The sequence below is a fragment of the Pseudorasbora parva genome, chromosome 8 (assembly GCF_024679245.1).
Source record: "Pseudorasbora parva isolate DD20220531a chromosome 8, ASM2467924v1, whole genome shotgun sequence".
Taxonomy (NCBI): domain Eukaryota; kingdom Metazoa; phylum Chordata; class Actinopteri; order Cypriniformes; family Gobionidae; genus Pseudorasbora; species Pseudorasbora parva.
This window is the reverse complement of record NC_090179.1, coordinates 10,641,827-10,656,118: the sequence shown is the minus strand read 5'-3', so window position 1 is coordinate 10,656,118 and position 14,292 is coordinate 10,641,827. Positions and strand designations below refer to the sequence as shown.

General features: G+C 40.5%; 1 protein-coding gene across 2 annotated transcripts in view; it reads right to left on the bottom strand.

Annotated features, from left to right (window-relative positions):
• dscamb (Down syndrome cell adhesion molecule b) overlaps positions 1 to 14,292 on the bottom strand; it is a 233,486-nt gene that overhangs the window by 84,045 nt on the left and 135,149 nt on the right. For both annotated transcript variants that reach the window (XM_067450076.1, XM_067450077.1), the window contains exons 4-5: positions 6,445 to 6,591; positions 506 to 784 (exon numbers count right to left, since the gene is read on the bottom strand). In XM_067450076.1, the coding sequence (XP_067306177.1) occupies positions 506 to 784; positions 6,445 to 6,591 (426 nt within the window). The remainder of the gene's footprint in view (positions 1 to 505; positions 785 to 6,444; positions 6,592 to 14,292) is intronic.

Sequence of the window (14,292 nt, the reverse complement as noted above, 5' to 3'; positions counted from 1 at the left end):
AATATATCACTTTATACAACACAATGCTATTATTCAATACTACTACACATTTGCTGGTGGTAATGTCATAAATGAGTCCTACCTGTCATGACATTACCTACTCTGCCTTATCTTAAAAAATAATAATAATAAAATATATATCAAGCCAAAATTAACATAAAGTTCCCAATGAAAGTTTTGTATAGTGTAAAACATGTTGAAGATTATCGAACAGGCTGTCAATTCATTAAATGATAATCTATTTCCTCAACAAAAGCGGTTTATTTAGTGTACTGAAGCCTTCCATTAAAAAAATGTTTCTTGCCTCCTTCCCTGCATACCAAAAAAGCCAGAAGAGCGTTAGCTTTAGTCATTATGCTTTTTTTGGCTAAAGGTTGCAGGCTTGCTGTCCAGTGGCTTTGCTAGAAAGCACCATGTGAGTTTGATCCGGGTTGGAGCTAAATTCTGGAGTAAAATGGACCTCAAGGGCAAGAGTTGAGAACGCCGGCTTTAAAAGATAACTTACGTTTGACCACCAGCCGTCCGACCACTTTGGCATTTCCGAAGCTGTTCCACACCTCACACACATAACTGCCTGCGTCACTTGGTCTCGTGGCCTCGATGAGAAGGCCCGATACACTCTGGTGGTAGCGGCTGTCTGATTCTAATGGGCTGTTGTCTCTCAGCCAGCGATACCTGGGCGGGGGGTGACCGGACGCTTTACAGGGGAGCTCCACCCGGTGTCCCACCATAACCTCCCTCCGCTCAAACCCATCCAGAATCACAGGAGCGGAGTCCACAGGTTCTAAAAGACAGTGAGACAAACATCCATTCAGCAATTATTACAATCTGGTCTTTTTTCTCTCAAATGTATGGGTCTGGAACATGGAAATAAACTACAAAAAGTATACATCATTGATGGCAGTCAGAAGAGAGAAATATTTCAAATGTATAGATGCTGTATTAGAAACTCAATTGCAACAATGCTAGTTGATGCTAGTTGACTCATTAATTACTGTAACATACACAGTAAATTGTTATAAATGTATTATCAATCAATCAATCAATCAATTGTATTTATATAGCGCTTTTACAATGACGATTGTTTTAAAGCAGCTTCACAGTGTTAAACAGGACAAGACAGGGCAGGATGTATCGAACAGCTCCTCCCCTTTAAAAAAAAATAGCCAATAGTGTTATGTTTTTGACTTCATTTGCCCAAATGGAAAGCACATTTACACTGTCTGAATCATTCCCTATCCCCTATATAGTGCACATTCACCATGTAGAAAATAAATGTGTGAACAAGTGAGCCACAGCTTCAGCATCAATTTATAATGTAGGGGGCGGGGCTTCAGACTCCAGAGAGTATTTGATTGGACAGAAAATCTGATGAGATACTGAAGAGCCGAGTGATGTCATCAAAATCATTGATCCATATGGGCAGAAGTGAGAGACTGTACGTTTTGAACGCTTATATCTTCTAAATACAAATTTTGTTATTGCTTTGGAGCACACTATAACAGTAAGGCTAACATATTCATACTAAAAAACGTCAAGTTTGATTTCATGGGGACTTTAAAAGGACATTATAGCCACTAGTAAAGGACTCAGGACTGTGCTCGTTCTTGTGGTGGCATCTACCAATTAGCCTTTTCATGACATCATTTTCCAGTGGTTTCAGAATAATTCATCCCATTATTTATGGCTCAGGTTATTCAAAACAACCTGACCGAACAAAGACAGAAACATTGGGTGTGGTGTCAGGTCTCAGACAGGTGCTTATTACAGATAACCATGAAAATAAAAACGCATTTAAAGTGTGAGGGCCATGGCTGCCTGCCCGCCAGTCCAGGAGGAAGCTCCATCTTTCACCTCAAAAAAAGTAAAGGAGAGGTTGATCATGTAACAGCAGCAGTGATTAGTTGAAAGCCAGTGCTCACGCGCCTCTCCTTTTTTATGTGAGACTCATGCAATAGTATCCAACTTCTGTGCAGTTTCACAGCAGTTTCAGGGTAGCAGTGCCATGCAAACCAGCTTTCTCATGGGCTATAGACTCATTAATGTTAGGGTAAAAGGAGTTGTGGTTAGGCATTTGCTAAGGTGAAGATTACCCAGAAGCCACAGGATGCAGACTCCAACGTCAATCAGATATGAAAATTAAAGTTGGGTTGACGTCTAAATCCAGAATTTGTTTGACGTCAAGCTCCGACGTTGGGCAGACGTCAAATTTTTGTTGAAATAAACACCAAAAAAAAAATGCATAGCAGTACACTTATTACTAGCCAGATTGACTTACAGTCATTATCAGAATTACACTAGCAAAGGTTTAAATGTTTGGTTGAAAATGTTTTGTTTGAAGTCACCATTATGGTGATCAGTGTTTGCTTTACTTCTTCAGAATGACTCTCTTGACTTCCTAACATTAGTGTTTCTCTTGCTGCTGTAACTTATTATGGCCAGAACAGCTAAATAATTGTTTCTAATGCAGCCTTTCTCAAACTTTTTTCAGTCAGGGCACCTTTCAAAAGTTCATAAAATTTCAAGGCACCCCAGTTTAAAATATAATTTAAAAACACTGCATAACCCAAATTTAAATGCAAATGTCCTGTTTATTTAGACAGGACAGTAATGAACAGAGCATAATACGAACTGTAAATAACAATCATAATAACAACTTTATAGCAACTTTATAGCACCTAAGTAATTAGGTTTGCAAAGTAATTCACAAAATAATTAATCAGAGACACAAATGCCATAAAACCGTAAGAGGTGAACCGCACAATACAAGAACCCAACAACAAATCCTGATCAGGAGAACTAAACTGAAGTGCAGGATGCAGTTAAAATAAAATAAAAAGGGGCAGACATAACAAAAATAAAACATTCTGGCTGACCCCCCAACATGAGTTTTTCAAAGCGATCGTTATTAATGTGTTACTTTATGGTTTCCATGGTGACGCGTCATTGCTTGTCACGTGACACACCGCAGCAACAACAGAGCTGAATGAATGATGATCTGCTTTTATGTCATTTTTCCTTTTTTATTCAAAATATTCACAAATTTGTTAGATATGGCCTGAATTATCTGATATTCCGATTGTCAAATATATACAAGTGGAAGTGTTTTGTCGTTTAAACACCTTTATAACGATCGCGTTAGTTGATCTGTATGCACGATGGGCGCCGCCATCGCCGCCGCAGGCGCAGTTCAGAAAATCGGATCTGTTGGATTTACAAGACGTGAATTCATCCACTTCTCCCAAAATACATAAAAGTAAGTGGCAGGTGAACTGGGAGAAGAATAGAGTAAACTTTAAAGTTACTTACACAATGTGTATCTGAAATGAATAAAACTAATTATAATGGAAAGGATTATTATTGCCTCTTCATTTTTCATCATTGTGTATTTTACAAACTCTAAATGTATTGTTTAGTATGTATATGTATGAAACCTAAAATAAACATTATGTGGCTGAAAACACTGAAAAGTTGTGATATATGACAGCTCTGAGCGCGCCTGTCTCTGGCTCAGTGCAAGCCAACGCGAAAGCACATTTGAATGAACGTGATGCACTGACCGTTCTAATCACATGCGTGAATGTGTGATCGTACGTGCGAAAGGGTTAAAAAGAAGAAGTATGTATTTATGTAAATTCAAATATATTTTATATATGAAATTTCAGGGGGGTTTTTTTTAGCCTATGTATTTTTTTTGGCGGCACCCCTGACACAGTCAGGAGGCACCCCAGTGTGCCGCGGCACCCACTTTGAGAAAGGCTGTTCTAATGTATTTAGCTATATCAGTATAACAAGTTATAAGTATAACAATGACAATGACAAAAGTATTCACATCGGTGTGTTATCTTCCTAAATTAATAATTCGTTCTTTGAACGAATTGTATGAATGAACGATTTAAGTGGCTCACTCATTTAAACAGTGAATCGCTGCCGCTTAACGTTACTGGCGGTTACAGATGGATGGATGGATGGATGGATGGATGGATGGATGGATGGATGGATGGATGGATGGATGGATAGATCCAATAACAATATATATATATATATATATATATATATATATATATATATATATATATATATATATATAATAACAGGCAGCATATCAACGTTCAACCACCCAATGTTCAAACCAAATCTACGCCCTTGAGGTGACTAACACAAAGGTAGCAGGACTCAGGTCAGGAAGGAGCGAGCTAGCTCTTAACTATGTGTCGAAATGTCTGCTACATCATCTGTTATTCAGTTTGCTTATTAGAGCCACAAAGAGTTCATATATATAGTAAGACTCTGCGATGTGTAAACTTTCTGCGATGTGAAAATTCTGCGGTACATCAATTACTGAAGCAAAGGGGTTTTGGACAGACATTTTTGAACTCGTTCTTGACTCGGACACGACCCTCTCTGAACTCGGACTCGACTCGGACACGACCCTCTCTGAACTCGGTCTCGACTCGGACACGACCCTCTCTGAACTCGGACTCGACCCTCTCTGAACTCAGTCTCGACTCGGACTCGACCCTCTCTGAACTCAGTCTCGACTCGGACACGACCCTCTCTGAACTCGGACTCGACCCTCTCTGAACTCAGTCTCGACTCGGACTCGACCCTCTCTGAACTCAGTCTCGACTCGGACTCGACCCTCTCTGAACTCGGACTCAGCTCGGACTCGACCCTCTCTGAACTCGGACTCAACTCGGACTCTACCCTCTCTGAATTTGGAATCAACTCGGACTCGACCCTCTCTGAACTCGGAATCAACTTGGACTCGACCCTCTCTGAACTCGGACTCGACTCTTTTCTGAACTCGGACTCAACTTGGACTCGACCCTCTCTGAACTCGGACTCAACTCGGACTCCACCCTCTCTGAACTCGGAAACAACTCGGACTCCACCCTCTCTGAACTCGGACTCGACCTGGACTCCACCCTCTCTGAACTCGGACTCGACCATTTCTGAACTCGGACTCAACTCGGACTCAACCCTCTCTGAACTCAGACTCAACTTGGATTCGATCCTCTCTGAACTCAGACTCAACTTGGATTCGACCCTCTCGGAACTCGTTCTCGACTCGGACTCGACCCTCTCTGAACTCGGACTTGACCCTCTCTGAACTCGGACTCAACTCAGACTCGACCCTCTCTAAACTCGGACTCAACTCGGACTCGACCCTCTCTGAACTCGACTCGGACTCGACCCTCTCTGAACTCGACTCGGACTCGACCCTCTCTGAACTCGGACTCAACTCAGACTCGACCCTCTCTAAACTCGGACTCAACTCGGACTCGACCCTCTCTGAACTCGGACTCGACTCTTTTCTGAACTCGGACTCAACTTGGACTCGACCCTCTCTGAACTCGGACTCAACTCGGACTCCACCCTCTCTGAACTCGGAAACAACTCGGACTCCACCCTCTCTGAACTCGGACTCGACCTGGACTCCACCCTCTCTGAACTCGGACTCGACCATTTCTGAACTCGGACTCAACTCGGACTCAACCCTCTCTGAACTCGGACTCAACTCGGACTCGACCCTATCTGAACCCCGACTCAACTCGGACTCTACCCTCTCTGAACTCGGAATCAACTCGGACTCCACCCTCTCTGAACTCGGACTCGACCATCTCTCTACTCGGACTCAAGTCGGACTCGACCCTCTCTGAACTCAGACTCAACTTGGATTCGATCCTCTCTGAACTCAGACTCAACTTGGATTCGACCCTCTCGGAACTCGTTCTCGACTCGGACTCGACCCTCTCTGAACTCGGACTTGACCCTCTCTGAACTCGGACTCAACTCAGACTCGACCCTCTCTAAACTCGGACTCAACTCGGACTCGACCCTCTCTGAACTCGACTCGGACTCGACCCTCTCTGAACTCGACTCGGACTCGACCCTCTCTGAACTCGGACTCAACTCAGACTCGACCCTCTCTAAACTCGGACTCAACTCGGACTCGACCCTCTCTGAACTCGGACTCGACTCGGACTCGGAATGAACTCGGAATGAGCTGGTCTCGACTACAACACTGCGTAGAGCCACTGTAGTGAGATGGGCTTTGTAACGACGTCTTTAGTGCCTTTGTGGGTCTTGAGAGAGGAAATGCCATTGGTGTTAATGAAGGCCTTTCTGAGCCATCGGATTTCCATCGGAAGATGAACGGAGGTCTTACGGGTGTCGAACGACATTAGGGTAAGTAATTAATGACATAATTTTCATTTTTGTGTGAACTAACCCTTTAATGTCAAACTCTGACTGTGACTATGTTAAAATCATAATGTAGAACAGTCTCTTATACCTTGTTACTTAATCATACTACGGTTTAAATCTGCACAAATGTGAAAATAGATGGCATATTAATTTTTGACAAAATCATGAAGCCCTTGAAACCCATAAATCTACTGATTTATGAGAAGCCATGTCAACAACACAAAGGCCCCTCACCTGATAAAAGCAGTCGGGCACTGTTGCTCTGTCTGGTCTCCCCTGTGTACCGGTGCCGCGTGGTACAGCGATAAATATTCACTGCGTCCTCTGACTGCACATCCAGAATATACAAGGCCCCCGTGGATGTAATAAGATATCTTGATCCTGGAGAAGAAGAAAAAAAGAGCAAAATATTGTGGTTAGACTTGCTATAACCCCAATTAAAGTATACTAAAGTATACATATATGGTATTTTACTCCATCAAAAACAAATGTATGTAAAACATTCATTGCTTTCATAAGATAAGAGAACCTGCACGTGATGTCTCTTTGAAGCCAGCGCTGGCAGACCTGAGGGAGCGCAGTATTGAACTATCGGACGTGACTGTTTTGCAACCGAGCTGATCGCTCAGTCAGTCGCCCAGAGCGTGAAACAGAAAAGCTTTCAACAACTGCAGCCATTCTTACAGTTCACACAGACCCAGCCAGAGAAACGGTGCAATTATGACGGTTAGTTCTTGAAATCTCATTCATTTATTTTCAGGATTATTTAGCTTACAGTCAAATGACTGTGTAAATGGACACAAATTACTGTGATGCTGATGCTTACGAGATGAGAAATGGATCTTGTGGTGCACCGAGGTTGAAAAGAGAGCGAGACAGACAGACAGAAAAAGAGAAATAGAGAGTCTGCAGCTATAGCAAGCATTGACCTAGTTAGAAATGAGAGTCCAGGATTTGATACCCTAGAGGGGGTTATAGCTCCTAGTTTACATGCAGTCGTCTGAGACCTGCTACCAGCAGTGCAAATGGAAAACTGGGAAAATGCATCTGTGCTTTCCATTGTTTTGAAAAGGTTAAAATTAGAAAGGAAATTTAAGCACGATTCTTAGATTAGCTGAGCTGTGTTGTGGGACTGAGGATCGTATGATTTCACAGCTATTTCATGGTGTGTTTTGTGAGTGGGCCCTGTTTCAGTAAGCAATGATTATATGCCTAACACATATGAGAGCTCGCACACTTTCAAATTCAAGAGAGACATTTTGATCTTACATAGAATCGAATCAAATCAAATTGAATCCATTACAATGGAATGGAATGGAATGGAATGGAATGGAATGGAATGGAATAGAATAGAATAGAATAGAATAGAATAGAATAGAATAGAATAGAATAGAATAGAATAGAATAGAATAGAATAGAATAGAATAGAATAGAATAGAATAGAATAGAATAGAATAGAATAGGAGAATGACCCCTTCCGGTAGTTTCCATGATAACACATTTACTTGACCACACATATTTTGACAACACCACACACTGTTTGGATGTATTAAATGTCAAGCCATGTGCACGAATACACACATGGTCTTTGAAAACAAAAACAAAAACAAAAACTCGCCGGGACACAATTGCATTGTTGAGAAAATAATAATAAGCCACATTTTATAATTGAATTCAGAAATCATTTAAAATGGCAGTTAATACAACAAAATGTTCAGAAACGTAATAAATGCCATACACTTTAGAGGTTGAACGGATTGTGCACTTTGTGGATTAAATGCAAAGTTTAACTATCATAGAGTGATATCATTTGCACATGTTTTTTATGGCCAGTTTCGAGGCAAAAGAGAACTCAATTCGGACATCAGATCATGATCAGACATAAATGATCTGTGCGCGCAGCCGAACACACAGAGAGGCGTGCCAGCCAGCGCGCCAACACCGGATCCTTTCCTCTTTCACGTCTCCTTACACTGGAATGGACACATACACACAAAATGATGTCAAAATACCCATTCCGCCAAGTATACTCATAAATACAGTCGGTTTCTCAGAATGGCACTCGAAGGCACTCCAATGAAGTTAAAACGCTTTTACTTCCTCATGGCTTATTCTTTTAAAAACAGATGACAAGTACACCACAAGCCTTCATCAGGGTGTGAGATTGATGTGCCTTGGAAATTCTTTATTTATTAAGTTGAACCATCGCTTACAGATCCCTTAAGAGCAGGAGATAAGGAAGTCACACCCCGTGCTGCACTTCTTTTGCATTCTCTATTTTTACAGTCGGTTTCTGTCTGAATATAAACAGCTGAGAAATAAAACGGATGTGTATCAGTAGTATACATCTGCTTGTTAAGTCGTGTTGTAAGGAACGCCGTTTTTGGGTCCAAGCCTCAACTCGTTTCACCTCAAAAGGCCATCGACAGCCGTTTATGAGTGCTATTTATTCATATTAAACATCAAACATTTTAAAAAGTTAAGCATTGTAAATACTAACAGTCTCTGTGCTTAGCTTACAGCGTCACAGACATCCATACTTTAATTTAGTATAAACTTTTTTTTTGGTCTGTGTGAAACCACACGTTTCTCACCCCAGGTTGCCAGTTGAAGGAAAACACAGCGTATTGCTGTCATGGAAGCCAGCGAACAAAACCAGGTCAGAGATCACAGGTTCTATCGACCTAAAAATCCTGAGCATCCGTTTAAAAATCTCTATGAACGAGAGCATATAAATGCGGAAAAATCAACTCATTAACTTACATTGTGGCTTTCATTGTCAATTGCGCTCGCTTCTGTTTTGTGTCCTCAAGCTGGCAACCCATGTGAGCGTCGAGTCTGAAACAACGGGGGGAAACAATGCTCTTCAATGGTTTGAATATGGACTGCAGTACCCATTTCATCCTGAATCCTGCTTACTGCTAGCCTGGATGCCAGCCGAACCTAGCCCCGCCCACAACATTTTTAGGTCAGGCGGTTCGGTCTGGCCTCGATCCATAGAGGAGTAATTATCCCCGAACAGAAACTGTTCGGACCAATGAAATCATCAGGGCGGGCTTTAGACGATGACGGACAGATGATCAACAGTAACGTAATCATCACGTCATCAAAGGGGCTTGGATTATATTTAGTCGAATCCTAAACGGAGAGCTTGTTTGTATCTGCATTCACCTTCACTATTTCTCTCAAAGATGATGATCATGTTGGGTAAGTACTCTGTGTATCAATAAATTCTTTTTTTTTTTTTTACAACACCGGCTAAGATCGTTTATTCCAGCCGTCTATGATTCCAGCGTGTGTTGCAGACAGGGTTGCCAAGTTTTTACAACATAACCCGCCAACTACTAGCCCTAAACAATAGCTTCTCGGGGGGTTCTCCGGGGGAAAAATGGTGTGTGGTGTGACAGGCAGCGGGGCGAGGGACCGCGAGAGCGGGCTGGTGATTAGTGTTGACGAGTGCCAGCTGCATGGCACACCGGTCTCCTCTCGCGGCCATGTGACGGGAGCATAAAAGGAGGTGCAAGGACTGCGGAAGACGAGAGAGGACCAGGCCTGGAATTTATGTTCAGTTTTGTTTATGTGTTTGTGGGCAGTCGTCCGTGAGGGGCTGCCCACGTTTTATTTTGTGGGTATTTGCGGGCAGTCGTCCGTGAGGGGCTGCCCGCGGTTTTCCTTTCGTTTTGTTTATTTATTTTGAATAAAAGTTGTTGAACGTTCGCCGGTTCCCGCCTCCTTCCTTCCCATCTAAGATTCATTACATGGTGTTTGGGGGGTAAAATGTGTTTTATTTTGGCAAGATTGCCTGCTAAAATTCGCACTCATGGGTCTATATATCACATATAATAGTCGCTTCAACCCATGGACATATAAAACAACCGCGGAAAAAAACGTGGACTTGGCAACACAGTGCAGTTGAGCTCTGTTGACATTTGACAATGCGTCGCTTCGTTGCTCTGATTGGTTGTAGGTCTGTCCAATTGAGGTCTTTCCTGGTTCGGTTGAAACACGCCTCATAATCACAGCCCAATGGAACAGTTTCAGACTCATATTCTGACTAGAATTGAGTATGAACACGTCAGGCTAGCTTACCACATCTTTAAAATATGCTTTCAGTAATAAATGGAAAGCAATGTTACAACCTAAAGGAATTAATTTAAAGTGAAATTGAAACTACTAGCATGTGGGAAATGCGCTTTACAAATTAACTTGTACCGCCACAGTACTTTGTTGTAAGGTAGTGTAAGAAGTTTTCATATCATCATCATTTTTCATTTTATTTCAGAAGTGTAATGCATCAAAAACACATCTATTTTGCAGGTCTAATATGGATAATCATTATTACAAAATTATTCAAATGATTAATGACAAAACTATTCCTATATTGAACCTGCTCCTACACAATTCAGTAGAAATGACCACAGAAATGTACTCAAATACTACTGTAAAAAAATAATCATATATCAATATATATATGAAAGAAAAAAATAGTTAATACAAAGAGGAAACAAAATAGTAATAAGTCAGTTTTTTGGGTTTCAATGTACTTTAAATTTGAAGGTAAACAGATTACTTACTTTTTTAAGTTAAACCAACAAATTATGTTTTATTATGTATGTTGTCAAATTTTGTGTTGCTAGTACCAATTACAGTGCATTCAGCTAGTGCTTTATCGACCAAATGAATTGACCAAATAACAACATATTTAACTTTAATGTTGTCTGCCGACACTCCACGTGGGTGACAGAAGGCTGGACAACATGTTCCCAGCTAATCAATGTTAAATCCAGGATCCAGACTGCCTGTTCCTCAGGGGATGAGAGCACTAATCAGGGATGATTAAGGTCAGAGTTCCTGGTTAACCCTGGACCTGGATTTCTCAACCCGTTCACCACACCCTCCTGTAATACTGGGACGCATCGAGGAGTTTCAATACAGGTGTCAGTGGGACATCTCAGGACTACATCGCACGAAACCTATAAAGAACATGTCGATCTTTAATGGGAAAATCAACAGCGAGATATTTAGCATAAAGAAAATGTTTAAACAAACACTACTGATTTGTCTCGAATCCTTTGTCTTTCATTCGTTTTGCTCTTTGCTCTTTTTCCAGCGCTCCTCTCCAATTCTTAGCATGAATAATTCATTTGCAGCGCAGCCCCAGTAGTGCGCCAAGACACAACACCATAACCTTTTCCACTTTACAACCATCTTCAAAATTTGTCGAAAATGACTTTGGAAAATACTCAAGATGCTCAGGGTGCATAAATTAAGTCAAAAAATAGACTGAAAAGTGTGCCCTGCGATGCATCTGTTCCTGTTTGGCCTGCGTTTACGCTCTTGTGTCACTCAAGCAAACGGACGGCCTCTCATATTTCCTCCATAAATTATTTAATTTTGTTGCAAACCATGCAAAAAAATGACCGGCAGCCACAGAAATGATTCATCTATATTTCAAAAGGATAAATACATTGTGCATGATGTGCCGTATGAAATAATCATGCATCTGGAGCGAGGCTGATACTGCATTCTCTGTGCATGGTTTCCTGTGGATTCTGGGTTAGTCAACATGAAAACAAATGTGCTTTTTAAATTCAGGATGGTTTTAATTGAATCCCTTAATATTTCTGCTGTAATATATCAGAATAATCACAATATATGACTATTAATTGAATACTGGCATTATAGCGGTTCTGTGCAAGACAATACGAGAAGAACTTGAGCTCCCACAATGCCCCGGCAGGGTGCCTGAGTTTAGAAAGCATCGTACGTCTCCTTCAAAGACTGAAAATATGAATTCAGAGGCCCGTCGCCTCTGGACTGACAACAGGAGATTTCTGCTGCATGCTGGGAAAGTGTGGAGAAAGCGGGAGCACTGAAATTCATTTCAAATCCAGTGGACGATGACACACTTCTGCTGGGTTAGTTCTTCAAAAGCGCACACAGGATGATTTTCAGACGAATCAAAGTGCCTAATGGGCCACTAAAAGCACTAGCTTTAAACGCACAAGCAATAATTGGTTGTAATTTATTCTAAAGATATCCCAGCATCCTGTTCTCAGTATAGACAATGGCAGGTAAACTACCTTATTTATAGAGATTTGATTTTTTTTTTAAAAGCTGTGTTCAGTAGTAGAGCTCTCATGATAGTTTCATTGATATTATTAGCGGAAGTGTGCACACTGAAGAGGAGAGCAAGAGCAATCATGACCCAATTACAGCGCTTGCTCAACTAGAGCAATTAACACATTTATATCAAATGAGCTCAATTAGTGAACCGGGTCCTCTCGAATGCGTTAAGAGACAAGAGGATATTCTGATGTGCTAAGCGTTGGCATTTAGCGCAACATAGCATTTGCTGAAAGAAAACATCTCTGCTATACACCACAAATAACCAGTGCTGACTCAAGATTCTTACATTCATGCAAAATTCATACATTTTTTGAGACAATATCAGACTTTTTTTAATTTTTTTATTAAATCAACTGAGGCCAACTGAAGCTGCATTTCTTTTTAAATGAGTATCACAGTGGGATGTCCATATTTGTCATTGTTCTGACTTAAAAAGGCACAGCACGCATGTTAACATAACTCATAAATCAACATTTGTACTGAGGTGTTTTTTATTTATTTTTTATTGTGTAATCTTTATTATTTTAACATTAGCATATATATACAAACAAAATGGCCTAATTGGTAATAAATTGTAATTGTGGATTTTGACATGCACTGTGGACGCTGCTCTTTTGTGGAACAAAATTATGTCACAGGCATGCATTTATTACAGGGGCAAAACTTAAAAAACCCATACTACTTTCATACATATTTTAAACACAAATGAAGACATTTTTAATGAAACCAGAGAGATTTCTGTCCCTTGTCACGCTTCAAAAATGTCATAAAGACATAAATAACGCAAATTGATTAGATCTGTTTAAAATAATGAACAGATTTCATTTAGTTTGAGTAACTTATGTATCACCCCATTTGTGACTTATGGGGACATTCCATGGGAGTAATGGTTTTTATACCGTACAAACCGTATTTTTTATCCCCTTACACTGCCCCTGCCCCTAAACCTACCCATCACAGGAAACATTCTGCATTTTTACTTTCTCAAAAAAAACTCATCCTGTATGATTTATAAGCCTTTTGAAAAGTGGGGACAATGTCCTCATATTTCACCCTGTCTTTGTAATACCTGTGTCATACCCAAGTTATTATACACATTTGTGTCGTCATATGTCACAAAAACATGCCCACACACACAAACACATGTTGTGTTTTTGTGTATTGTGGGGACTTTCCATATAGGTGTAATTGATTTTACACTGTACAAACTAGGGCTGTGCAATATATCGGAATTATCGAAATATCGCAATATGGATATCGCAACGACATTCAATATCTGAATGATTTTAATAGGCTACTTCAACATTGTGAAAAGTGTCCATTTTAAGTTGACGCATAGCAGAGAATAGACTGGGCACACAACGACTGTTACTTGCTGATGGGACTTGCTTGGTGTTAAAAATAGTTATTAAACGCAATAATTTGCGAAAAACAAACACACACACCGAAAAGTGAACGGCACTGCTGGTCACTTTCAGAAGTTGTGGCGATGCTTTCTTTTTCCAGAAAGAATGTGAAACACAAATGGTTTAATTCTCATTTTTTAAATATTTTTTTAATATAATTTAAATAGATTTTACACACTAATTGCAATATCGTATCGCATGTCGAATATTGCAAGATATTGCATATCGCATTTTTCTTCAATATTGCACAGCTCTAGTACAAACTGTACATTTTATCCCCTTACACTGCCCCTGCCCCTAAACCTACCCATAATAGGAAACATTCTGCATTTTTACTTTATAAAAAACATAATTTAGTATGTTTATAAATCCATTTACATTATTCTGACCGCTGGCTGGACCCCACAATGTGATCTCAGGTTTGTATTACATTATGGGGATATTTGGTCACAATGTAATATAAATGTAATATAAATGTAATATAAAGTACACACACACACAGACACACAGACACACACACAGACACACACATACACACACACACACA